Source organism: Pelodiscus sinensis, chromosome 25, assembly GCF_052426305.1.
Source record: "Pelodiscus sinensis isolate ZL-2025 chromosome 25, ASM5242630v1, whole genome shotgun sequence".
In the NCBI taxonomy this organism is placed as follows: domain Eukaryota; kingdom Metazoa; phylum Chordata; order Testudines; family Trionychidae; genus Pelodiscus; species Pelodiscus sinensis.
The window spans coordinates 8,648,512-8,676,018 of record NC_143076.1 but is presented as its reverse complement, the minus strand read 5'-3'; the positions used below and the strand labels follow the sequence as shown (position 1 = coordinate 8,676,018).

The following is a 27,507-nucleotide window of genomic DNA, read 5'->3' as shown; positions in this document are numbered from 1 at the left end:
AAGAGAAGTTGGTCCAATGACAGACTCTCTCGTGCCACTCTTGTCTGTCTCTCTGAAACCTTCAGTGTCACCTCATGTAAGTCACTTCTTGGGCCACCTTTGCCGCTGGTGTAGGTGTGTGACGTCCAGGAAGTTATACCAGACGAGCCCTGCAAATTTGTGGATATTTGCTTTCTATCTGCGGTATCCACATCCGCAGAAATGGATGTGGATAGCCGCAGCTCGTGTTTGTGGCTACAGATGTGGGTGTGGATACAAATTTTGTACCTTTGCAGGGCTCTGTATACCAGGGATGAACTGATCCTTGAGTGAAACTTTTAGTTCCTAGAAAAGGCTTCCAGAAGTAAATTTTTTAAAAGTGCCCATGTGACTTAGGAGCTCAAGGGCTACATTTTGTAAAGTGTTTAGGTGCCTGACAAGGCAGATAGGCACTTAGTGGGATTTTCAAAACCTATCAATCAAAAGAAACCAACAAGAACTTTTAATTTCCAAGGCACATAGACACCTAACTCCAAGCTCCTCTGGGCCCCACACCACAGAAGTGGAACCAGACAGACTGTGCTTGAGAGGCCAGAACCAGAAAGTTTGCCTGGAGCTGCCCAGACTGAGGGCAGCTTGGAGCTGGGTTCGCAGGTGTTTTTGAAAACCCACTGGGTTCATATCTGCCTCATTAGATCCTTACGGACGTTGACCAGTCTGGCCCTTGGGCTGTTGGGCTCACATGTCGCAGGGCAGGCAGTCGAGAAGTTGCAGACAAATGAGTAGCCGTAGAAGGCGTTAGGGCAGTGGGATTGTTTTCCCGAGGGTGTTCGCTGTTTAGTTCAGCTCAGAATGTGTGGACGGAGCAGCAGGGCAGTCGTAGGGACGTTGCCGGAGGAGTATTTGGGACCTGGGGAGCATCGGTCCCGGACGTTCAAAGCTCTATGTTCGTTTGTTGCTGCTGTCACTCCGTGCAGAGAATCGTAGACGATTAGGGTTGGAGAAAACTGAAGCAGCCACCTTGTCCAGCCCCCTGCTGAGAGCAGGACCAACCCCAACTCAATCCGCCTGCTGCCGTGTCATGTGCAGCACACGGTCATGCCGGATTGAACCAAGCGGTAGAATGATTACACATGGGAGGATGCCATTCAGAGGGAGCAATGATTAAGTCAATCAAGGGCCAGTATTGCTAGTAACAGCGTGTAAACTCGTCATGGTAGCGGGTATACATTTGCAATCGCACAGTGCTCCCTGCTGGTGAAAGTCCTCATAATGCAATAATTACAGTTGTATTTTTCTACAGTGGCTAATAGAAAACTGCTTCAACTTATAAGGAATTACTTACTTGTGAAATAAGGTAACATTTTCAAAAGCACATAAGGGCTTGTCTACACAGGCAGACAATTCCGAATCGCTATCCCAGAGTAGCAAATGCCAAACAGCTGTTCTGCACTAACTCCCATTGTGGCCACTCTTATTCTGCGCTGCCTTTGTTCTGTTTAGCTTTCACTACTTCGGAAGTGGATTTAGCAGGAAAAGGCACTCTTAGGGCACGTCTGCACAGCACCGTTATTGCGGAATAACTGACATTATTTCAAAACAACAGAGTGGGCGTCTACACAGCAAGCCGTTCTTCTGAAATACTGTCGAGCTGGAGGACTTCTTACTCCGACTCCTGCAGCCCTCATTTCATGAGTAAGGGAAGTTGAGGGAAGCGTGCTCTTCCTTCCACTTCCTGCTGTGGAGACAGCGCCAAAAGCCAAATGAAGCTATTTTGACATCAGCTACGCAGTTGCTGTAGCTGAAGTTGCGTCGGTTAAGTCAACGTTTGCCCTGTGGTGTAGACTTGCCGTTGGTGTGGAATAAGAATGCCCATTCATGCAGAATAGCCACTGTGCTTTAAAATCACACCCTAGCTTACTTCACAATAACTTCTCTCTGCAGCAGGTTGGGAGCTCAGTTTCCTTCTCAGAAGTGTCTTGGGCATTTTAGGGCAGATTTGTAAAGGGGTTTAGGTGCCTAACCAATGTCCGAAGCACGGATTATAGCCAGGAGAGAGAAGACTTGTCGATATTGCTGAAGGGTGGAGTACAGGGCTGTGAAATGCAGCATGCACCAAACTATGGCTGTCTCATAGCTGACAAAAGGTACCTCATTTGCATTAATGTGGTCCTATTACAAAGCTGCATTCACACAAAGTAGCTTTTGGTTTGCACCAGCAGGGTCTACCCAGGGCAGCTAGAACGTAGCACGTTGGTGTACTCTGCCCAGGCTATGGGGCAGTGGAGGCTGCACAGGCTAGCTACCTTGGGGGCCTAACTCCAAGAAGGTTTGCAGCTGAGAATCCCAAGCAGAGGGTGTTGTCTGTCTCTGGACCATCAGCTAGGTGCACCAGGTTAGCGGCTTATGCACCAATGTCTCCTTCCTCTCCCTGCCCTTCTCCAGGCCGTTTTCCTCCTGGCTGGTGTAGAGCACTTCGCACTCAGCCAGCCAGCCCCCGAAAATCTCTCTTTGGCATTTCCCTATCCCCAGGCACACAGTATGTATCCGAGGTGACACTGAGCTGCCTAAGTCAGGGCTAAGCGTTCCCCATGGAGCTGAGCAATACCTAAACCCTTGGGAGCCTCATTGCTAGTCAATGGAAGGTGGTCTAAGACAGACAAATGCTTTTGAAACTGTTACCCATTATCAGTAAATGAAAGAAGATATTATTCTAAAACCTCACCGTAATTGTGAACCTTCAGCAATGCAATGTCTCCCTATTTCCCCCCCCTCCTCCCCGGGAAGGTTTATCAATGCCCGACGGCGCATTCTTCAGCCCATGCTAGATGCAAGCAATCCTGATCCAGCCCCCAAAGCCAAGAAGATCAAATCCCAGCACCGTCCTACTCAACGATTCTGGCCCAACTCGATTGCAGCCGGAGTGCTACAGCAACAAGGAGGCAATCCCGGTACCAATCCTGACGGTAAGACCGGGGCAGGGATGAGTGAAGTCAGAGTACGTCTGGGTGGGTGATTGTCTTGTCACAGCAGAAAAGCATCAAAAACTGAAAGTGACTGGGAAGGATTTTGTATTAGAATTGCACCCGGTCTGGTGGTTTAAGAAGGCAGGTTACTATCTAGGCAGAATATTTTAGGAACAGGAAAACTGCACCAAACCTGAGGGTGTTGTCCCCAGATGTGATGCTTTGCAGCATAAGAAGCTACATCTGCACAGAGTGGTAGCCTATGTGTATAAAAAGCATACAGTGGGAGCGAAGGTCAGTAATTAAGAATGCTTGTCTGTTAGCAGGCGTGTTGTACATTCACACACATTGCTTGTAGTCTCTGTGGAGAAATGCTTGTTCTGGGGAGAAGACGTCTGAGGTCTTCTTAAATTGTATCCAGTTTCTCACTGTATTTCTGCATGTCCCGGGGACACCCCAGGGCACCCTGTATCAGTTAGTCATGCCCCTTCTGGCTGGAAAACTCTGCTGGAGAAACAGTGAAGCTAGAAACATTGGGTATGTCTACACTACAGTGTTATTTCGAACTATCTAATTTTGAAATAGTTATTTCAAAATAGCTTCTTTCGAAATAACACGTCTACACACAAAATGCATTTCAAAATAGCTTTTTGCTATTTTGAAATAGCGCATCCGTACTGAGTGGACACTGATTCGCATTTAAGGCCGGCTGGAGCCAGGTGGCATCTGACTCAGATGATGAAAATGAACAAAGATCAGCTCACCCTGCTTGGGATCGTTATCGAGAAGAACCCACCCACAGAATGAAGCCGAGCGCACTTCTTTCTGACACAGCGTTTCCCCATATTCTGCCCCATCTGGTTTTAAATATGTGCACAGAGACAGTTCTACATGGAATCATTTTCACTGACAAGGGTCTCCTGATGCTGAATCGAATTTTTCCCTGGCTGAATTTCATCCAGCATCTCCTAGTCAAATCACTTGTATATCACTAAGGGTATGTCTGCACTTGCAGCCTAATTTGAAAAACGCCCATTTCACTGCCGAGTGTAGACACGGGAAGTTATTCCGGGCTTGTCAATTTCAAAAAATGGCTCCCGGACGGGAACATGCAAATCAAGCGCGGGTTATTTAAATCCCGGGCTTGATTTGCAGTTTCGAATGCCTACATTTGCAGCCCTATTTCGAATTAGTCTGCAAGTGTAGACATACCCTAAGTCGTTTCTCTTCCTCCTTAGTATTAACGCCCTGTAGATATTGCTAGGGGATTAGCCTGTCTCATTGGCTATGTCTAGACTACGTCCCTCTTTTGAAAGAGGGATGTAAATTAGACATATCAAAATTGCAAATGAAGCGAGGATTTGAATTTCCCGTGCTTCATTTGCATAATTGTGTAATGGCGTTTTTTCGAAAAATGCTATTTCAGAGTGATATTGTGGTCTAGACATGGTTATTTCACAAAGAAAAGCCTATTCGAAAGATCCTGTAACCTCATTTTTGTTCTCTTTGTTTCTGGTTAGTGTCACCAGGAGTGCTGGATGCTCTTGTCCAAGACAAGTCTGAATTATTTTCAGCCCATATTCCCAATCTTTTTGGATCACTTTTAGATTCTTTTATCAGCACTGATGTGTGCAACTCCTCCCAAGACTGTACCAGGTGGCAATGCACCCAGTGCACGGTTCCGCTTTTGTAACACACGTTGCTCTTTGCCATCTCTCCGATAACAGGTGTTTGGCCAGTTGTGGTGTGGAGGCACAAGGTGTTTGCTCAGTGTTTTGGGGTGATATTGGGCCAGATCCTGAGCTGGTGTAAAATGGTGCAGGTCAGTTGATGTCAGTGGAGCGCTGCTGATTTACACCAGTTGAGGATCTGGCTTATTTTGGTGGTAACCAAGGTAAAATGTGGTCTAGATATTGCAGTGGTGGGTAAGTATAAATGTGTACAACAAAAGGAACATTAAAGTTGCTTAGAAGAGAAACATTAACGAGGTGTAAAGCAGTAGCAAGCTGGTGATGTGAGGGCATCGCTTTCCTGGGACCAGCCTGAAGGGCCTGATGTAATCAAGCAGCCGGAGGCATGTCCCTGAGAGCTTATGTTCTCCTCGCAGACAGCATCAGCCCATGGCAGCTCTGGTACCAGCACCCCAGAAACCTTGTCTCTTGGGCTGGAGGTGTGAAGCACCATATCATCACCCTGAGCATTCGAAAATCACAACCCAGGCCCCCAAAATCATGAGCTTGGCGAACAACTGCGGCCTTTCAAACAAACACGCTAGCTAACTCACTAGCTAACTCATAAAACGTCAGGGTCTCTGGTTCCTGAGCCTTTCGGGTGCTCTGGAGTCGCGTTGTCAGGGTTTTCTCCTCAGCCACAAGGGCTAGAAGGAGCGCTTCGACTCTCACCCCCAGCAGAGACTGACTCCAGCCGAAGGGGCTTCGGGAGCACCAAACACTGAAGGCACAGGCCACACTGGTGAGATTCAGCAGCACTATCAGATGTCAGGTGCACATAGCCCTGTCATGACTCTTGATTTAGCCAGAAGGCTTCTGCTTTCAGCTGCCTTCAGAGTGGCCACTTCTGAGGAGCATAAATCTGGCGAGCTGCAGAAGTGCACTCGGCTTCATCTCCACGGCTCGAGGCGGGCGCTCCATGCTTAGACGTGGAGCTCTGCTTAGAGGGTCACTAGACTCACTTCTCCCTGGACAGAGCTGGGATCAGGGATCGGCAGCAAGAGCAGCATGGCCAAGTCAGGCAAGGAGCAGCTAGCTAGGCATGTGGCAGCCTCATCCTCCTCCCAGGCAGGGAAGCGGCAGCCACCATCAAGGGCCAGTAGCAGAAACCCAGCCACTGCCTTCCTGTCCAGCCCTTGGCCAAGGAGCAGCAAGGCCAGAGTCTCAAGAAACTATGTTCCCAACATTCCTTCCAGGCTGCAGTTTTATCAGGCACCATCTGACCGTTAGAACATTTTATATCATTTATGTAAATAGAGAAAATATGCAAATCCATCCACAAAGCGTTAAAATCTCCAGAATTGCAAAACGTCAGCTTCAGCATGCATGCAAGTTTGTAAATTTGCCCCTCTGCCCCCTTGTGCCGCTGTTTTCCCAGCTGTAAAGTCTGCCTAGTAATAATGCCCAGTGTTGGAAAACTCTCTTAGACCCCGGATACAGGTTCCATGCATGATAGCGGTGTTCCCCCACACATCGCACGTCAGATTCAAACCTTGTACTGAAAGTTCAGCTCCTGTGCTGTGTTTCCCGCAGTCACGAGGCGTGCGGCTGCCATTCGGGGTGAGAGTGGGTTAGGTTAAACCGGATGTTGGGTGTTCGCATCTGGTGTTGAACGGGAGGCCTTGTCCAGTCAGCAGGCGTGGGAAAGCAGCATGACGGCACATGGCAGTGCAGTGCGGAGCCAGCAAGCTAAAGAGTGCCAATGTAATTCTTCATCTCAGGCGTTGTTTTCATTTCAGGCTCCATAATCATGGACAACCTGCAGTCCCTGTCTTCCGACACTGCTACCATTGCTATGCAGCAAGCCATGATGGCAGCTCACGACGACTCACTCGATGGAACAGAAGATGAGGAGGAGGATGATATGGAGGAGGAGGAGGAGGAAGAAGAAGAACTGGAGGAGGATAATGAGGAACTCCAGACAACGAACGTCAGTGACCTTGGGTTGGAGCACAGTGACTCCCTGGAGTAGCACAGAATTGAAGGGTCCCTGATTTAGGGTAGAGTAGATGTCTCCGGGAAAGATGTGTGCCTACCTAAATCAGCAGCCTCAGGCATTTTAGAGGAATTTGACATACAAGCCCCTCACATCGCTTTAAAAATTATGTCTGACAAAACCAAGTAATGATACCCTTGCAAAGAGTCCTGCTTGCCTGCAATACATGCAGGTGTGGACAGGTGCGAGTGCACATTAAGAGACCAGGAGAATGTGCAGGGTTATTATTTAAATGAAGGACACATGTTTACAAGGCACATATTGTGGCCAGTTTTTTCTTTTGTTGTTGTTGTTGTTTTTGATAAGAACAAAAAGTGTTTTTAGGGTAAGCTGTTTTCTGTATGACTGAGTTGTTGATGGATGTTATCATGCAATGCCTTTTTTGACATGCAGGTGAGAGGCAGGTCTGTTTTCATTTTCACTGCTTTTATGAAAGATTTATAAATGCAAAAGGATTGATGCTTTTTTAAGTAAAAGATTGTAATGATTATAAATATCTAACTGTAGGGAAACCAGAGTTTGCAAATTTGCAGAATTTAAACGTGACCATTGAACGAATTTAGTGCTGGAGCCACGTAGACTCCTGATTAGTGCTGATTAAATGAATTTCAACTCTTCCGACTTCCATCTCTTCCTGTGCCAGAGTGAGAAGCCCAGGACGTGCAGAAGGGAGACATACATCCACATTGGTGTAAATCAGGCTGATGACTGAGCGCCAGCGTGTGAGCTGAGCAGCTTTTGTAGAAGAACCAAAACCTTAGAAACTTTCAATGTTATTGTTCTCACAAATACAGAGAAACTGATCTGGAAATAATTGGCGTTCTTAGGTTTTGATGAAATGCTAAATTTGCCTTGTCTGAAACAGATTTCAGAATGCTGAAAGCCACCTCATAGTCTGCTAGGTTACAGTGAAGCCATCTCTGGTCTCCCGGCTGTGAGAATTCCTGGATTTCTGGGCTAGAAAACGTTTCTAGAGCTAGCTGGAGTTGCTCCCCAGAGTCTGACACATACAAGTGCCCCTTGCATCACTTCACTTTCTCATCTGGAATCCCCTCCAACTGCCCGCTCGTGCGCAGAGCCTGAAACAAAAACAAAAGCTGCCCTGAGATCAGAAGCTCATTTGGGCTGTTTTCATTGCAGCTGGGCGCGTGCTTCCCAGTGTGGCTAGACAGACACTTGTTAGCTCTGCCCACGTTAGTGTGCTAAAACTAGCAGTGGAGCTGTGCTAGCAAGGGGAGTGACTTGGTGTAGACACTCTAGCATGCATCCACTCAGACCCAGCTGGTACATACTCAGCCCAGGTTTTCACTAGAGAGTTACTTTGAAATAACTCCCCTTATTTCAAATAACAAGCAGAGCGTCCACACGACCACGCCTGTTACTTCGAAATCTGCACGCCTGCTTTCCATGGGAAATAAGGCTGGTTTCGAAAGAGTGATTTTGAAATAGCTGAAGTGCGGACGCTCAGTGGCGGCCTGTCAATACAGGCGAAGTAGGCGGTTGCCTAGGGCACCAAGATAAACGACCGTTGAGGGCTTTGGAGGCAGGGGCGCCGATTGCGCGCCAATCGCGCATTTCGCCTAGGACGCCAGTTGCTGGCAACTCGTCTAGGGCCACTCCTGCAGATGCTCCATTGCTGCCTTTTCAAAATAACGACTTCCCAGAGTCATTCAAAGTAATCACTCCCCAGTGCTTCCTGGGGCTCTAAGGCTACATCTACACTACGCTCCTCTTCCACAAGAGGAAATGCAAATGGAGCACTCCAGTCAAGGTAGCACATCCACATGAAGGGACCCTGCCTCGGACTCTTTTCAAAGCTTCCCTGTAGCGGGGACACGCTATTTTGAAATACTTCAAAATACTAACTCCCGCAATAACTAAGTTCTTTGGAAATAATTTCCTAGTGTAGACACCCTCAGACTGCTAGCCTAAGCTCTCAGCCATGCTGCCTCAGGCACACTGCTATGTTTAGCACGGTAGGTTGAGGAGAGCGAGCGTGTTTCTGGCTACCCACACAGGAAGCTGCAGTGTAGACATAGCCATAGGCATGGTTAACAGCAGGAGAGCGCAGCAGAGCCAGAACAGTTTTCTTCACTGAATGAGGAAGAAACCGTTTCATGAAACACTGGCAAAACTAATCACAGATGGAATGTTCCTGAGATGAGAAGCATTTGCTGACCTGACTAGCATAACCAGATTGTGGATATAATCACAGGAATGGCAACAAAGGTCTAGTATTCACACAGTAGGCAGGAATTAAATTCCCCTTAATAGCGTGAGACCACCTCAGAACATCGGTTGGACTCTGTCTCTTCTTCTCTCCACACACCATGGAAGCGAATGGTAAAAGTGAGTATGATCGTGGTGTCCATAATGTTGTATTGACTGAACTTCCAGTCCACTTGTCGGAGAACCATTTCAGTGACAAGCCCGTGGGCAGCAACGTCATGCTGGCTGAGTGACCTTTTGCAAAACCACTGGGGCCTCCAAAGGCCACCGCCGGGGCGTTACTGAGGCTGAGGGCAGACGCCCTGGAATGAACAGATTCCTCCCTGCCAGGAGCTCATAGGGAATGTTTTAACAGAAATTGAAAAAGAAAGCATCTTTATCATCAGTGGCATCGAACAATAGATGTTGCTTCCTTTCCGTGCATTGATGGGATTGCGTTTCTCCTTGGAAAGTTAGGGCAGCTAGAGAATAAGAATTCCATTCCACAATCAGGCGACGTTTTAGAACACAAGACAACTGACTTGTACACGACGGAGAGCAACCCCTCCAGAGCCAGGAGTAGCCTGGTGCTTAGGGCACTCAGCTGGCAGGTAGCAGACACAGGCTCCAGGGCCTGCTCTAATTAAAGCAGGGCTTGGCCCTGTGTCTCCACACCCTAGGGAAATGCCCTCCCCAACAGGTCAGAGTTAGGGGAACATGGCTGAGATGTTCCTGGGCTTGAGAACGTCACACCCCAGAGCAGCGCTGACGTAACCCTGGGCTAGGTGCTGCTCAGTTGTGGAAAGATTTCTTTCATCGCCCCAGAGAGGTGGCCTGCTTGCAGCCATGGACGAACCCCTTCCATGAACGTAGGAAGCGTCTGGCCTTGTCTACACTACAGAACGTTGTCAGCAAAAGCTGTCCTCTGCCGACCAAGCATCGCCAAGCTATTTTTGGCAGTAACACCGCTACTTCGCTAACCCAAGAAAACCGCCTCAACGAGAGGTGTGACGTTTTGTGCGGTAAAGTCAACGTGACAAAGCCTCCGTGTCGTCCACAGACCTGGCTTCCACCAGTGTCCCACAATGCTGCCTCGACTGCTCTGCTCACGGCTTCCCTTTCTGCTGCCCTGCCGGCATGCGCCCCTCCCCTGTCGAAGCTCCAGGAAGCATCTGGCAGCGGAGGGGGGATGCTCCTTTCCTGCCCACGCTGGGGGCACAGGGGCAGGCAAGCTGCAGGGGCAGAGGTTGGATGACTGCTGCACTGCTTCGACACGCCTCAGCGCGCAGGGCTCCCCAAGCTGCCAGCAGGCTCCTCCTGCTCCCTGCGTCTGAGGAGGCTGTGGGGATACACGGCAGGAATCACAGAACCAGAGGGAGGTGAGCTGTGCCTCATGGGAGGCAAGGAGAGACAGCGGTTCTGCGTGGTGCTGATGGGAGGAGTCGCTCCTCCTCCTGCCTCAGGATAGGTCAGACAGGCTGCTGTCTCCCCACCCAGACACACCACTCGCCTCTCCCCCCACCACACTTCAGTCGGAAAGCTGCTGATAAGCTATCAGGATTCCCAGGAATGGTGGGACTGAGAAACCTGCACCATGTGACGCTGTAGCTGCCCCATGAGGCACTGCAAGCCCTCCCCAAAGCACTCAGTGTTGCTGGTAGAGCTGCCGGTGTGGGTGTGCTCTGCCAACACAGACCACAGAGTGGCCATGCAGCGGCGTGTTTACAGCAAGCACTTTAATTAGTGGCATAACTTTTGCCAGCAAAACTTTGTCGTATAGACAGGGGCTCAGTGGCCCTATAGCACCTGTCATGTGGCATGGGTAAAGTCTCTCACTTTGTACAAACAACTGCGTGTTAATTGAACCAGAAAGAGACTGTCGCTGTTGCCTGGCTTTCTCTGTCTCTCACTCCCCAGAAATTCCTGAGAAACCATCCCATGAAGAACGACACATTTCAGGGGGGAAATCCGAGTTTGAAAATTCTGCCTTTTCCACCCAAAAACTGTGTTGGCAAATTTCCAACCAGCTGAGAGCGGAGAGGCAAGATTTTCTTTTCCGATTCACATTCTTACTCATGCATAGACCCCAACACTGAGCACTGCACACACAACTTGTTCTTGATGGAGCTAATTAACACACACTGAGTTCTGAGACCGGTGCAGAGTGTTTCATGTTTGACAATAGAGCTTGATCCCATTTTTAAGATTTTACTTTTTCTGTAACAATCATTTTTTCTGGACCCTGACCTACAGTTTCTAGATCCTCCTTCCTTTGCCTCCTAAGCAGTTGAGACGTTTGATTGTCTACAATATGGATTGACGCCATGGTAATTCCTTGGGAATTTATTGCAATAGCAGTGGGCATCAGGGCCTCTTTTCAGTACTGATATGGCGTGAATGTAATATGTAATTACATAGAAATTTCATTGTAATCTAGTATTAATTCATGTCCATTTATTATAAAGTGCTGTCAGATGAGATTTTGCAGCTGTATCTTCTTGTGAGTTTATTTATATGTTCTTGATAAAGGATTAGGAATAAAGGGTAAGAGAAATGTAGGTTAATGAAGGGGAGCCAGTGTTACCCAAGATGTGAGCTCTCTGAACTTGCTTCCCCCTGGCAAGATTCAAAATTGAAAATCGCTGAAATTCTCCAAGGTTGAGATGTCTGAAATTTTAGCTGTTCGTAATAGCTACCACCTTAATGGTTTGGTGAGAGTGACTGGAAGACAAGAGCTCTCGGCTGCAGAGAAGGTGCCAAATCACTGCTCAGTGAAACAGCAGATACTCTCAGAAACCAGAAGTGCGGGATGTGTCCGGACAACAGGAACCGAAAGGCAGGTCTGAAGAGTCGTGTCAGTCGATTCACATTGCTCTGGCTGGGCCTGCCATCGCCCGGACTGAGTTCAACATGCTCATGGCTGGTTAACAAAGTAAAAGGATTTTTTCCTGCACTGGCCTTGTATTGTTCTCTTCTTTGCTTTCTCCTTGAGACGTCCAAGCGTACAGAATGGATTAGCAGCTCCATTGTGCTTCCAACACAGTCAGTTCCTTTCAGAGAAGAGGCTCTGGCAGCAGAACCAGCCCCATGTGGCTCTAGGCCCCCTCCAACTCAGCAGGGTCCCTGCTTCTGCAGCAACAAGCCCTTTGAGAAATGGGAGTGTAGGAATGTTTCACTTGAATTATAGAGCAGAGCTTTTCCAGACCAGGGGTCCAGATGTTCTGTCTCTTCTGCCACGGGGTTTCCCCCCCATGACTCAGATCTGGGACTCTTGCACATCTTGCCCTGGCTTGGGCAAGGATGAGAATTTCTGCCAATGGGCTTTGTGCTGTGGACTGGGCCACAATACTTGCTCTGAGACCAGAGCTTGTAGGACACACCTCTCCCCTGCCAAAGCCGATGGCACTGCCGGGCTGGAACCAGGTCTCTCCTCCCACCAAACTGAAGGAGCTCTGTGCCAAAGCCTCATCTACTGCCTTTGTCCTCCTCCTGCAGTGGCTGGGCGAAAGCCTCTTAGCCGTAAAGCCCTGTCAGCATGGCAGACAGGAGAGGATGAAGGCAGTCTTGTGGTTCCCCTTCCCGAGAGAAAGTGCCACGAGGGTAAGAAGTCATAAGAAAAACCTGTTCTTCTTCCTCCCGCTTCCAGCCAGGCCTAGAAAACTCCCTCTCTCTCCCATCCTACCCTTCCCCTGAGTGTGCAGACAGCAGGGACCATGTGTGCCTGCCTAACACACAGACTGTTCTGGAGAAACACACTCTTCCCATTCGCATCAAAGGAAGGACTTACAGCACCTAACTGAGGAAGTTCTTGACTGGAAATCTCACGCCAATGTGCTGGGAATCAGAGAAATATGGATGAGTGCTGGCCTTTATGGACTGAAGTTGGAGGTACTCTGTTTTAATTAGGACAGGCAATAGCGTCGTCATGATTTGCATCAGCAAACAGGCCAGGACACGGCAAGAATTGATGAAGAAAGGAGTGCGGGATGTGTCTGGAAATGGGAACAGATACGCAGGTCTGAAGAGTTGTTTCAGTCCATCCAAGAGAGACTTACAGGTCACATTGCTCCGGCTGGGCCTGCCGTCTCTCAGGCTGAGTCCAACTTGCTCACGGCTGGTTAACAAAGTAAATGGATTTTTACATAAACGAGAGAAGAGCCATTGGGATGACCGGAGAAATGAAGACTCTGCCTTACGAGGGAAACTTAAGGAGCTTGGCTTGTCTAGCCGAACCAACTGAAGGCGCCCCATAAATACATCAAAGGGATAACACCAGGCAGGGAGAGGAGTTATTGAAGTCAAGGGCCGATGTTGGCACAAGACCAAACAGATGTGACCCGGCCATCAGTAAATTGCAGCTTCAGATTAGATGAAGGATTCTAAGCATCAGAGGAGTGACATTCCACGGAGAGATGTGGGGGCCAGACCCTACCTGGCTTCAGGGGCGAGGCTGAGACGTTTGTGTTGGGGATGCTACAATGAGACATGGCCAGTCTGTGACTGCTGTCAGCAAATAGCTCCCGCTGGGGCGGGAGGGCGCTGAGTTACCACAGAGAATTCTTTCCCGGGGTGTGGCCTGCATGCTCGGGGTACAACTCCTCGCCAAATTGGGGTCAAAATGGAATTTCCCCCGGTCAGATGGGCAGAGACCCTGGTCATTTTGCCTTTTCGGCAGTGTGGGGAGTAGGTCACCCCGTCGTTGAAACTAGAATAAATGGTGGAGTCTCTGTAGCCTGAAGTCTTTGAATGAAGGTTTGAGGATTTCAGTAACTTAGCCTGAGGTTAGGGGCCCATTCTAGGAGTGCGCAGGTGAGGTTCTATGGCCGGTTGTGTGCAGGAGATCAGACCACATGGTCCCTCATGGCTTTAAAGTCTGTGAGCGCCTCATGCCAGGAGTCATGAATCAATCAGAGGCCTCATGTCACCAATGGCTATTCCGACAGATCTGCCAGCATTGGGTCTTCTTGCCAGGAACATCTAGTTCTCTCCTGGACCAATTGTGCAATAGGTTCAACGGCCAAGAACCATGGCTGGTGGATGTCTTCCGTCCTTTGTTGACCGTTTAATTCAGGGTGGACAAAAATATTGACTTTTTTTAAAATAAAATTTGATTATTTTGTTTAAATCAGTTTTAATTAAAATCAGATTTTTTTTTACACTCACACATGGCTAGTTCTTTCCTTTCCATTTTATAGTCTTAAATTGCTAAAGTGGATGTGTTATATCTGTCTGTCTGTTTCTCTGTCTGTCTGTCTGTAGGCTTTCAGATTTTATATAGAAAAGTTTTCTACCAAGAAGTTTCTCACACAATATGCTTGGCTGGGCTGAAAAAGATAAGTGTGTGGCCTCGTTAACATCCACTCCATGGAGACAACACAAACACAAAAGTGATAAACAAGTAGTTTGTGCGCTCTTCCACCTGGTAAGCGGAAGTGCTGTGATGTGGTGCACTGACCTTAATTTTCAACTGTTCTGGGAATTTTGTTTGTAGCACTTTTAAAAAAATCAAATATGATGCCTGAGACTTGGAGGCGGAGGAATTTTTGAAAAGCAGCTTTATAATTTAGTTCATTCTCGACTTGAATTGTGCAATAGTGCAATTTCTCCACGTTGCTTTCCCCAGTCATGCTCCCCAGGGCACAGGCCACCCCAGCTCCCCTCTCATGCTAACACTTTAGCCTTTGCAACGTTCGCATTGTGGCCTATTAGCCGCTGGAAAATCCTTTTAGACCAGTGCTGGGCAACCCGGGTCCCGCAGGCTGCAGTCAGCCCACTGGGGCTCTACCTGCAACCCTTCCCATGGGAGCCCCACCCTTCCTGCGCCTACCCCGTCCGTCCCAGCACTTTTGGAGGAGATATGGCTTGCCTGATTCGCGCTCTGCCCCCACACCTCCCTTCCCCTTCCCCCACAGCTTGAACATCCGCAAACTGCTGATTGGTGGTGTCCCAGCTCCCGTGGGGAAGGGGAGGAGTGGGGAGGGAGCACAAATCAGTGGATTCCGGCGGTGCTGGGAGGGAGGGGAAGGAGTAGGAGGCTCGTAGGGGAGGGGGAAAGACAGGGGGTCCGTGGGCCACGGGTGGAACCCCAGGTGGCCCACTGAGATGGAGGGTCACTTGTGGCCCATTCGCTCTTCTTGGTTGCCCCTCACTGGTTTAGACCCTGGGTGTCACTAAGGCCATGTCTACCCTTTTGAAAGTACTAAATTTGACTTAAGAGCTCACGAGTGAGCAAATTCGAACTAGCATGTCCACGCTGTGGGGAAGCCTTGAAATGAGTCTGAGGCCAGCTGTATCAGTGTGGGCGCGCTACCTCGAATATAGAGCCCCAGGAAGCCCTGGGGAGTAATTAGCCCGAACGACCTGGGGCGTCGTTATTTCGAAATAGCAGCACAGGAGCGTCCACTCGACCGCTATTTCAAAATAACTATTTCGGAATTAGCGTTACTCCACTCATCTTGGGGGAGTTATTGCTAATAAAGTCCTAGTGCAGACCAGGGCTAACTGATCCTAACATTTTTCCAGCAGCAGTGAAGAAATAGCTGCACTTACCCATGGAAAGGCCAGACCCATCTCTCTGGTGAAGTTAGAGAGGAGATGGAAGCATTCAGCTCAGATCCCATTTCCTGGGTGTTAAGCTCCTAGCACAGTCAAGATGACAATATTATCTGAGCATATTTTGAAAACAGCCTTGTGTCAGACGCTGTGCCATTCACTACGGGTATCCCTGAAGGCAGCCCCTGCTAAAGGTAGCTCTAACGTTTTGCTCACTGATTGGGAGAATTAGCTGATTTAGCCTCCAGCTACGGCTTCCTGGTGCTCTATTCAATTTTCCGTTCTGAGAATGGCTCCTACCATTAGCACCACAGTAGAGCTTCACATTCCTAGTAAATTCATTTGCCTGGCTTTAACTTTCTATCTGCCACATCTTCCCCCAAATAACTTGTAGCATTCTCGAGAAGGCCACTAAAATACCATGTTGAAAGGACTCAGGTCTGGCTCCCTTGTGTTCTTCAGTGCTTCCCAGAGAGGTCAAACGCAGTCCCTCAAATTATCTGGGTTTTTTCCAGAATGCTTAAACGATCGGTGCCCTTCTTTCATAAGAACATAAGAATGGCCGTACTGGGTCAGACCAAAGGTCCATCTAGCCCAGTAGCCTGTCTACCGACAGTGGCCAGAACCAGGTGCCCCAGAGAGGGTGGACCGAAGACAATGATCAAGCGATTTGTCTCCTGCCATCCCTCTCAGCCTCTGACAAACAGAGGCCAAGGACACCATTTTATCCCCTGGCTAATAGCCTTTTATGGACCTAACCTCCATGAATTTATCCAGTTTCTCTTTAAACTCTATTATAGTCCTAGCCTTCACAGCCTCCTCTGGCAAGGATTTCCACAGGTTGACTACACGCTGTGTGAAGAAGAACTTTCTTTTATTAGTTTTAAACCTGCTACCCGTTAATTTTATTTGGTGTCCTCTAGTTCTTCTATTATGGGAACTAATAAATAACTTTTCTTTATCAGCCCTCTCCACACCACTCATGATTTTATAGACCTCTATCATATCCCCCCTCAGTCTCCTCTTTTCTAAACTGAAAAGTCCCAGTCGCTTTAACCTCGCCTCATATGGGACCCGTTCCAAACCCCTAATCATTTTAGTTACCCTTTTCTGAACACTTTCCAAGGCCAAAATATCTTTTTTGAGGTGAGGAGACCACATCTGTACACAGTATTCAAGATGTGGGCGTACCATAGTTTTATACAGGGGCAGTAAGATATTCTGGGTCTTATTTTCTATCCTTTTCCTAATAATTCCTAGCATCCTATTTGCCTTTTTGACCGCTGCTGCACACTGTGTGGAAGTTTTCAGAGAACTGTCCACGATAACTCCAAGATCTCTTTCCTGATTTGTCATAGCCAAATTAGCCCCCATCATACTGTACGTATAGTTGGGGTTATTTTTCCCGATGTGCATTACTTTACACTTAGCCACATGAAATTTCATTTGCCATTTTGTTGCCCAATCACTCAGTTTGGTGAGATCTTCTTAGAGTCCCTCACAGTCTGCTTCTGTCTTGACTATCCTAAACAGTTTGGTATCATCTGCAAACTTTACTACCTCACTACTTACCCCTTTCTCCAGATCATTTATGAATAAGTTGAAAAGGATTGGTCCCAGGACTGACCCTTGGGGTACACCACTAGTTACCCCCTCTCCAATCTGAAAATTTACCATTTATTCCTACCTTTCTTTCCTGTCTTTTAACCAGTTCTCAATCCAAGAAAGGACCTTCCCTCTTATCCCATGGCCATGAAATTTACACAAGAGCCTTTGGTGAGGGACCTTGTCAAAGGCTTTCTGAAAATCCAAGTATACGATATCTACTGGAACCCCCTTGTCCGCATGTTTGTTAACCCCTTCAAAGAACTCTAACAGATTAGTAAGACAGGATTTCCCTTTACAGAAACCATGTTGACTTTTGTCCAACAAATTATGTTCTTCTACATGCTTCACAATTTTATTCTTTACTATTGTTTTGACTAATTTGCCCGGTACTGAAGTTAGACTTACCGGTCTGTAATTGCCAGGATCGCCTCTAGAGCCCTTTTTAAATATGGGTGTCACGTTGGCTACCTTCCAGTTGTTAGGTACGGAAGCCGATTTAAAGGATAGGTTACAAACCACAGATAATAGCTCAGCAATTTCCCATTTAAGTTCTTTTAGAACCCTTGGATGAATGCCATCCGGTCCCGGAGATTTGTTAACATTAAGTTTTTCTATTTGTTCCAAAACCTCCTCTAATGACACTTCAATCCGGGACAGTTCCTCAGATTCATCACCCACAAAGAACGGTGCAGATTCAGGAATCTCCCCAACGTCCTCAGCCGTGAAGACTGAAGCAAAGAAATCATTTAGTTTCTCCGTAATGGCTTTATCGTCCTTGATTGCTCCTTTTATAGCTCGATCATCTAGGGGACCCACAGGTTTTTTAGCAGGCTTCCTGCTTCTAATGTACTTAAAAAACATTTTGTTATTTCTTTTTGAGTTTTTGGCTAGCTGTTCCTCAAAATCTTTTTTTGCTTTTCTTATTACATGTTTACACTTGATTTGACAGTGTTTATGTTCCTTTCTATTTATCTCACTAGGACTGGACTTCCACTTCTTAAAAGATACCTTTTTGTCCCTCACTGCTTCTTTTACATGGTGGTTAAACCACGGTGACTCTTTTTTAGGTCTCTTGCTATGTTTTTTAATTTGGGGTATACATTTAAGTTGGGCCTCTATTATGGTGTCTTTAAAAAGTTTCCATGCAGCTTTCAGGGATTTGGCTCTAGTCACTGTGCCTTTTAATTTCTGTTTAACTAACCTCCTCATTTTTGGGTAATTCCCCTTTTTGAAATTAAATGCCAGGGTGTTGGACTGCTGAGGTGTTCTTCCCACCACAAGAATGTTGAATGTTATTATATTATGGTCACTATTCCCAAGCGGTCCTGTAACGGTTATATCCTGGATCTGATCCTGCACTCCACTCAAGACTAAATCGAGAATTGCCTCTCCCCTTGTGGGTTCCTGCACTAGCTGCTCCAAGAAGCAGTCATTTAAGCCATTGAGAAATTTTATCTCCGCTTCTCTTCCTGAGGTGACATGTATCCAGTCAATATGGGGGTAATTAAAATCTCCCATTATTATAGAGTTCTTTATTTTGATAGCCTCTCTAATCTCCCTCAGCATTTCAATGTCAATATCAGTGTCCTGGTCAGGTGGTCGGTAATATATCCCTACTGCTAATTTCTTATTATTGGAGCATGGAATTTCTATCCATAGCGATTCTATGGAACATGTTGATTCACTTAATATTTTTATTTCATTTGATTCTACATTATCTTTCACATACAGTGCCACTTTGCCACCCACCCGGTCTGCTCTATCCTTTCTATATATTTTATATCCCGGTATGATTGTGTCCCACAGATTTTCCTCATTCCACCAGGTTTCTGTGATACCTATTATGTCTATCTCCTCATTTAGTATGAGGTACTCTAGTTCACCCATCTTATTAGTCAGACTCCTAGCATTTGTGTACAAGCACTTTAAAAATTTGCCACTGGTTATTTGTCTGCCCTTCCCTGATGCATTGGATTCCTTTGTATGCGGTTGTTTGTCATCTCTGGCCCATGGTTTGCCCTCTCCCCTCCTCTCTTTCTGACTACAGCTTAGAGAATCTCTATCAACGGATTCTCCTCTAAGAGAAGTCTCTCTCCGATTTACGTGCATCTCCACACCAATCAGCTTTCCCCCATCTCTTAGTTTAAAAACTGCTCTACGGCCTTATTAATGTTTAGTGCCAGCAGTCTGGTTCCACCCTGGTTTAGGTGGAGCCCATCCTTCCTGTATAGGCTCCCCCTCTCCCAAAAGTGTCCCCAGTTCCTAATAAATCTAAACCCCTCTTCCCTACACCATCGTCTCATCCACGCATTGAGACTCTGAAGCTCTGCCTGCCTACCTGGCCGTGCACATGGAACTGGAAGCATTTCCGAGAACGCTACCATAGAAGTCCTGGATTTCAGTCTCTTTTCTAGCAGCCTAAATTTGGCCTCCAGGACATCTCTCCTACCCTTCCCTACGTCATTGGTACCTACATGTACCACGACCACCGGCTCCTCCCCAGCACTACACATAAGTCTATCTAGATGCCTCGAGAGATCCGCAACCTTCGCACCAGGCAGGCAAGTGACCACACGGTTCTCCCGGTCATCACAAACCCAACTATCTATGTTTCTAATGACTGCATCACCCACTACTAACACCTGCCTCTTCCTAACTGGCATTCCCTCCCCATCAGACGTATCCTCAGTGCGAGAGGATACCGCAACATCCTCTGGGAGGAGGGTCCCAACTACGGGATGGTTTCCCTCTGCTCCCATTAAATGCTCTGTTCCCTTGAGACTTTCATCCTCCTTGAGAACACTGGGGCTCTCAGACTGGAGGTGGGACAGAACTACAGTGTCCCGGAAAGTCTCATCAACATAGCTCTCTACCTCCCTTAGCTCCTCCAGTTCAGCCACCCTGTCCTCCAAAGCCCGAACTCCGTCTCTGAGGGTCAGGAGCTCCTTGCAATGGGTACACACATATGCCACCCGCCCACAGGGCAGGTAATCATACATGTTACACTCGACGCAATAAACAGGATAGCCCCCACTCTGCTGCTGGGCTTCTGTCTCCATGTTTGTAATGAATAATTTTAAGTATAAACTGGGATTCTTTTTAAACTTCTGGAGTATAGATTATTCTAAGAGTTAGGTTTTAAAGAAGGACAGAAGTCACTAGTGCCCGCTAAACTCCCTCTCCAAACTCTCCTGTTAGCTGTTCCTGGTCGCGCTCTCCCTGGTCGCTGAGTCACAGGCTTATATAGCTCTGGTAGCCCCTCCCCCTGACTGAGGCTCAGCCAATTAACAGAGGCTTCTAGATTTCAAACCTTTTAGAAGCTCCTTCAAACAAACAAACCAACCAAACAAACAAACACAAGCTCAGCACACTGCAAATAACTCCCCCACACACAAACACACACTCCAGACAGCCACTTACCACAAGGGTCCCGTTTTTACTCCTCTTTTACCTGGAGAACTCCCTCTCCAAACTCTCCTGTTAGCTGTTCCTGGTCACGCTCTCCCTGGTTGCTGAGTCACTGGCTTATATAGCTCTGGTAGCCCCTCCCCCTGACTGAGGCTCAGCCAATTAATAGAGGCTTCTAGATTTCAAACCTTTTAGAAGCTCCTTCAAACAAACCAACCAACCAACCCAAACAGACAAACACAAGCTCAGCACACTGCAAATAACTCCCCCACACACAAACACACACGCCAGACAGCCACTTACCACAAGGGTCCCATTTTTACTACTCTTTTACCTGGAGAACTCCCTCTCCAAACTTTCCTGTTAGCTGTTCCTGGTCGCTGAGTCACAGGCTTATATAGCTCTGGTAGCCCCTCCGCCTGATGATGCCTCTCAATGATGTCTGGAGGAGAGCTATTTAGGAGCATAGACCCCTTGTTCCCAGAGCAAAGGGATATATAATAATTTCTCTCGCAGTGTCAAAAATGATTAGACTCCTTGTTTTGAAATCTGTTCTATAAGAAGTCCCTAATCCAATTGAAGTCAATGGAAGTTTTACCATTCTGCCCATATGTAGTAATGGTGAGAAACACCCCCTGTGCAGAGAAACAGCGCAAAGCCTATACTGAAAGCTAAGTGATGTGTATAGGGCCTAGTGGATAGGGCACTAGCTTGGGTTTTGGGAGGTCCTGATTCAACTTTTTGTCTGACCTCAGAAGGTCATTAAATTTCCTTATGGGGGAGAAGAAGGCTTCCCTATCTCCCAGAGGCTCTGTGTGGGCAAACCCCACGTCAAGAAGCAATACAATTCTACTGTAATGAGGCTAGATAATAAATATATTCCTTGTAGTGTTCATTTGAGTAACAAGGAATTTCACCCCAAAACGTTATGCGCGTTTTCCATGGCATGAGAGCACTGATTGGCCACCAGCCTGAACGCAGACTCTGTCCAAAAACAAAACAACCCCAAGCCCAAAAGGGGTCTTAAATAAGAGAGAGAAAACTCAGGCCTGTGTTTTTATTTCTGCTGCTAGCATGATTTAATTTTTGAGTAGCTTCATTGTGATTAAATCTTGTCCGAAGATGCTTGGTTTTGCTTTTCCCAAGGAGAGTCGAGTTGTTTGATTTACTTGTGTTAGCTGCTAAAACCCTGAGAGAGCGGTTTCAAAGCTGCTGCTGCAAGTGCCGGAGAGGAGAATGCCACCAGTTCCGTGGATGCCTTGCACTGTGCAGGATGTGGCTGGCAAAAAGTCTGGAGACAAAATAACAAACCCTCTAAAGATTCAATGCACCGATCATCTGCTTTGTGCAGCAGGAACGGCAGGAAATGGCGATTAGTGCAGACTGGTAGCAGCCGTCAGCCCATCTCCATGGGCAGAGCATCAGGAAACCCAATTTTATGGTTATGTAAATTTGCCACCTTTGAATGTAAAAACATTTTGGGATGTTTATGTGCATGTCCCTTCTGGGATTTGCAGATGGCAATTATCAAAATGTCAGCCAGTCCCTTTGCTGGCAATTTGCATATTCTCTGCTGTGCTCTTTGAAACCAGCATTAATATGCATGAGAGCTTCTGTGGGGAGGCTAAGATCTTCAGTCAATGTTGTAGCAGCCAGGGCTTCTTTCTATATAACAAGAATAACTAATCTTGTATTGCTACATGTATGTTTTGTTCATGTTACACAGCAAAGGGAAGAGAACAGATTACATTTTAAAACAATAAGGGCATCAAAAAGAAAATCTAATTAGTGTCCTCGCTCTCCCGCACAGAGGTAAACATCAGAACCCTTCACAACTCTGATCAGTCTTTCTCCAAGAGCAGCAGTTAATTGCTATTTTAGGTGCTTGCATACTAATCTCCAGCGGCTACTGGTTCTGCCCCTGAATGATTGGCCTCGTCAGTCTCTGAACCGTGGAACAGTGTAAATCCCTGTTTTGATGCAGTGAGAAAGTTTAGCCATTTTTGCAAATTGAAAGCTTCTCCTATAAATCTTCAACTTGCTCATCTAGTAGAAGGCTATTCACGGAGGAAATTACAGGATCTTGGGTCTATGCTGGGTCAAAGGTCTATTTAACCTAGTTGGGAAACAGCTGGTGTAAGAGGAAACAAACAATACAGCGCTCTCAGAAGCAGCCAGAAAGCAAGTAATGAAGACCTGTCACCATGAACATACTGGAAGGAGGGTCATTTTTTCATGCCTTATTACTAAAAAAATGTATTTTTGTACAAAGAGTGCTATGTGAAGTGTTCCACTTACAGCACAGAGCAAAGAGTTGTTTGTGATAACTAGGTACGTACTCTCTTCTGGAGTTTCAAGTTTGTCTCCATTTCCTGTCACTGTAAAAAAAAAAAAAGTTTAATTCTGAAAAAAAAAATACTCTGTGTTGTCATGCAAATAAAGTCTGGGTTTTTTAAAACTAATGCTACAAATATGAGACTTTTCTTAAACTCCAGAAAATATGGTAACTGGCAAGAAGCATAAATTCTTCACCCTGAATATTAAAAGTAGAAAAGCTACGATGATTCTCTAGGATCCAAGGGACTGGTTTCTATTTCTGAGTAGCAACCGAGGACGGGCTCCTGCAAGAAGTGATGCACCTGCTTGAAATGACCTCACCTTAGTAAAACAAAGTGTGTGTTTAAGGGCTTGCAGCCTCAAGTCCTAAAGGTCTGATGCATCTAGCTGTTTCCTTTTGGCCCAGTTACCCTGAGAACATTAATCTCACACGTATTCTTCACAAACACATGTACTCAAATCCAATGGGAAGCTGTCACCATTACGTTGGGATAGTGTCAGAACGTTTATGCCCGTTTTCAGTGCTGTCTAAGCAACTCTTGGCACAGGACCTTTGCAGCGGCAAACAAAAGTGGCTTTTTATCAGCTGGTGTCTCCTGCCATGTGGTGAAAACTAGAGCAACATCAGGACCGCTGTAATGTGGCTGGCGAGAACTCAATCAGGCATGCAAAATCGCCAGGGTGCAGCACCAATGCATCTAAGATGCCTCCTTCCTGTTAGATTCTTGAGATGTCCCCTGCACCAGGAGACAAGAAGGTACAGTGAAGTGGCACCATGACACCAGTTCTAAACCACGGAGAGCATTGCCTTAGCCTAGTGGCATTCCCCAGATTCACCAGTTCTCCGCATCTCACATTGCTGGAGCAGCAGAATAAACCAGGCCCATGGGGTGGTCATGGAAATCTCGTCATTACGCTATAGATCTGTTCTCCTAAATGTCTCCTTCTGTTTCAGTGCAAAGCACCAGAAGACCCCTGTGCTGGAGAGGAGGGGGAGCCGCCCTACTGTTTTGTGAATTAAACTCACCCACACTGCCCTCTTAGCATGGCAGTTGGGGGTGTGTAGCTCAGCCTGGCCACTCTTCCTTTTGTGCCACAGACAAAGTGTTGCTGCCTTTCCCTTCCCTTGCTAGGTAAGGGCCCTGCAGCCGCACAAGGCCCTGTGTGAGAGGTAATGGTATCTCCCTTCACCCATCCTTTCCCAGCTACATAAACACGCTCAGCATCCTTCCCCTCCTGTAAGGGGATTTGGGGCTACAAGTCCTGCAAAAGTGCATGTGCAATCGGCTTAAACCAGAAATGGGTGAGTACAATTATATTCCTGGTCTGGCTGTTACTGTTCCTTAGAGGGGCATTCCCACCGCTGAGCAAAGGCTTGGGGAGGTCGTAACGGAGCTGCGTCGTCACACACGAGCGTAGCTAGAAGAGTGCAGTGGAGTTACGTCGGGGCTCTCGCCCACGGGTGCTGTCGAGGGGAACGAGTATGCAATAAAGCAGCCCATCTACTCAGTCCACCTCTAGGTCCCCTGCTCTTCTTTCCTTTCCCGTACCTGGCAGCATGAGCCGGATCCCAGGGGAGAGTCATGCCCGTTCACCACCTCTCGCCATGGACGAGTGAGTTAAATGGACTCTTCATGGCGGCCTGGGGTAAGGCGTCCATATGGGGAAATGGGGGTCCATATGGGGTGCCCTCCCGGGGCCGTCAGGACTAGCCAGTCAGCCAGGTGTGGGTGGACACCTCCCTTTCATCCAGAAGGTTGGTTTGTTGCAGGCTCCATGTGGGTCTGGCGGGTTCATGGGATGAGGTTACAAGTCTTAAAAGTAAAGTGGAAGCTCTGCGGAACAGCGGCCCACCCGTCACCACAACGTGCTGGCAGCCAGAATGGCTGACAACTGTAGAGATGGTTTTACTCACCTGACATCAGAGAGTCTGGCCCTGAAGGGACAAACAGACACTAGAAGCAAACGTCTTGTTTCCCAGCCCCCATTTACCCACCTGCTCCTTCCCAGCCTCAGCCCCTCCTGCTTGCAAAGACCCCAACTTGCCAATGAAACCCACCTATTCCAGCACCTGTACCCCAAACCATGATCAGAATGGCCCTGGAGAACCAGCATGCTGAAGACCAGGGTCGTCTGCACCTCTGTTCAAGGGCCCAGGCTCAGCACGGGGAGGAGCGTCCCGGTATTCGGCAAGACGTTACCATCATGGATGGCTTCATCGGAGAGCGAGTTGGACAACCCGGAACACCGGAACTGATTTGACTTTAGCCGGGAGGCTGTAGATCTCCAGGGCAAGACTTTCCAGACACTTGTCCTGGATACAGGCCGGCTTCCTTTCGGGGTATATTCCCGAATGGCGGGGCTGGGTAAAATAGCCTCAATGCCGGGAGAACGCCCGCACTGCCACCCCCCTGGAGCTGAGTTGTGTGGGGGACTCCGAATGCAAAGCTGCGTCTCCAAGAAGTGTGACAACGGTTAATTAAATGGACGTTTATTTCAGTACTTCAAAATTAGTCCCCCGGTGTGACAGGCGTTGTGCAGCTGGACCACAAATACATAGTGTGCGGTGGAGGACTGGCGCCTCGCTAGGGCAGGGGGCACGCAGCCCCTGCCTTCACGGGTGCATTCACTGATTACTAGGACTAGAAGCCACAGCAAAGGGATAATGTTGCTTTGTTTAATCCGGGTTAATGCTATACATGTTTAAATACAAGTGTCAGAGTTAACTCTTGATCATGCAGTCCCTGTGGTGGAATGACTCCTCCTCCGGCTCCCCAGCCGCTCCAGAGCAGATTAGGTAGGGCAGAGAACTGGAAGAGAGAAAATGAGGCGGGTCAGGGCCTGGCTGCTCTCAGAGGCACCAGGAAAACATTTCATCTCTTACTGCTGTGGAGCCTGGGAACACCCCATAGCCCCGGGCACGGCTCCTCAGGCCGAAACTGCAGCTGGCCATCACAAGCCTGGACGGTCCCTGCAACAGTGCGCTCACTCCACCCCACAGCGCTGGGCGTTGCACGGCTAACGGGGAGCTCTCTCTTTAAGCGGCTCCTGGGGGGGTAGAGTGAGCCGTGCCTGGGGCATTGTTGCTAGGCGGATTTAGCCCGGCACACCTGAAGCTCCTGGAATGGGGGGGGGACGCGAGTGGTTTGAGGTCTGCTCCAACAGGGTCTGTCTTTGTGGCTGGGCTCAGGCTCCAGGCGCCAGCAGGCAGGGTGGCTGCTTTCCTAGGGCCTGGGCCAGGAGCAGAGAGCAGGCTGCTGCCCTCGCTGCAGCACGTTAGTGCAATTGGGAGCCCTCTGCCAGGGAACAGGGGCCGTGCTAATTGCAGCCAGGGGAGCAGGGAGGGGAAGTCGCCTCTGCTGTGCTTGGGTGTTGCTTGGCTCTAGTTACTGCTCAGCCAGTGGGATTCTCCAGCGCCGCCCTAGTAACAGGGTTTCCTTTTAGCCTGGTCCCTTGCGACTCAACTGCCTGGCTAACCAGTGACCCACAGCAGGGGCACAGCCTGCCCGGACTCCAACTGAGGGTCCCACCAGGCAAACGGCGGGTGGGTCAGACTCAGCCCAGGGCGCCGCTTGGATGATCAGAGACACAACCCAAGACCTTGGTGACCTAACTCTGAGCTTTTGGGCCCCTCAGTTCCTTCCGCCTGTGGTTTGTGGAGCGCACTGCTCAGCTGTGATTGTTGGTTTGCCCTTTGCGTAGGGTTGTTGTAACTGTGAAGGCAGGGTGGGTGGGTTATACAATTAGGTGGGTCGGACAATTAGATGATTTGTTCAGAAAGTTATTTAATTACATTCATTTCTTGGGTTTCTCGTGGCTTTGGGCGCGGGGAGGCTGGCTCTGGGCAGTCATTGCTGAAAGTCCTTGGAGACTGAACTCAGGGTCTCCAGCTACGTTCTGTGGGTGGGGGGTGAGTGGGTGGGTTGTTTTGAGACACTGGTGAAGGGCAGTGGGGTGACTCTAGTCCCCCCCCCCCATGGTTACAGCTGCACTGGCGCCGCGCTGAAGAAACCAGCGCTGTTGCGTCCAACCTTTGCTGCTAATGCAAACAGGGACGGGGTGTGGCCCAAGAGCAGCCCCGTGGTGATGTTGAGAGTAGCCCCTTCGCTGCTCTGAAACTGGACAGAGGTAAAAGTGGCCAGAGCATCAAGAAGCCATTAGCAGCTTTTCCGTCCACCTCCCCGGGACTCGGATGACACTGGGCATGGACGAGAATCTGGCCTCTGCTGTGCAGAACCACTAGCACGTCACACGCAGAGTCAGACTCCGAGCTATGCCAGAATGAGGGTTGCCTCTACTGAGAAGGGTCCCGGGGGGGAGAGTGTCTGATGATGGAATTAAAGACCATGTCACGGAGCACAGAGGCCGTGCAGGCACCCTTCCTTCTCCTGTTTCTTACACTGAGGGCTTGGCTTGGCGCTTGTGATTCGTCGGTGCAGCGATCTGGCTTTTTTACAAAAGCGAACAGGAGAGGCAGGAATTCCATCCCCCACCACCAGATGGAGGTGCTAGTGGAGTGCAATCCTGGTGCGGGCCGGCGCTTGGCCGGGGCTCCCTGGCGGAATTGGGGGCTGTGGGATCCTGGGCTCCCCAATGGGGCCAAGCGTGAGGCCATCTGCCCCCACCCCCTGCCTCTTGCCCGCTGCTGGCTCCTCGTCTCACCGCTGCTCCTGTTACCCAGCCAGTCCCCGTCTCGCTCCTCAGAATCCCCCCTCAGCCTCCC

The 27,507-nt window shown here is 48.4% G+C and overlaps 2 protein-coding genes across 18 annotated transcripts in view; one reads left to right on the top strand and one right to left on the bottom strand.

The window, feature by feature from the left end:
• Window positions 1–14,041, top strand: part of PKNOX2 (PBX/knotted 1 homeobox 2) — a 341,221-nt gene extending 327,180 nt beyond the window's left edge. For all 15 annotated transcript variants that reach the window (XM_075909457.2, XM_075909454.2, XM_075909458.2 and 12 more), the window contains 2 exons: window positions 2,767–2,945; window positions 6,415–14,041. In XM_075909457.2, the coding sequence (XP_075765572.1) occupies window positions 2,767–2,945; window positions 6,415–6,647 (412 nt within the window). In that variant the 3' untranslated portion in view covers window positions 6,648–14,041. The remainder of the gene's footprint in view (window positions 1–2,766; window positions 2,946–6,414) is intronic.
• Window positions 14,042–25,259: 11,218 nt separating this feature from the next.
• The window catches only part of FEZ1 (fasciculation and elongation protein zeta 1), a 72,707-nt gene continuing 70,459 nt past the window's right edge, over window positions 25,260–27,507 (bottom strand). For all 3 annotated transcript variants that reach the window (XM_006122298.3, XM_075909461.2, XM_089773265.1), the window contains one exon: window positions 25,260–25,594. In XM_006122298.3, coding sequence (XP_006122360.3) covers window positions 25,578–25,594 — 17 coding nt within the window. In that variant the 3' untranslated portion in view covers window positions 25,260–25,577. The remainder of the gene's footprint in view (window positions 25,595–27,507) is intronic.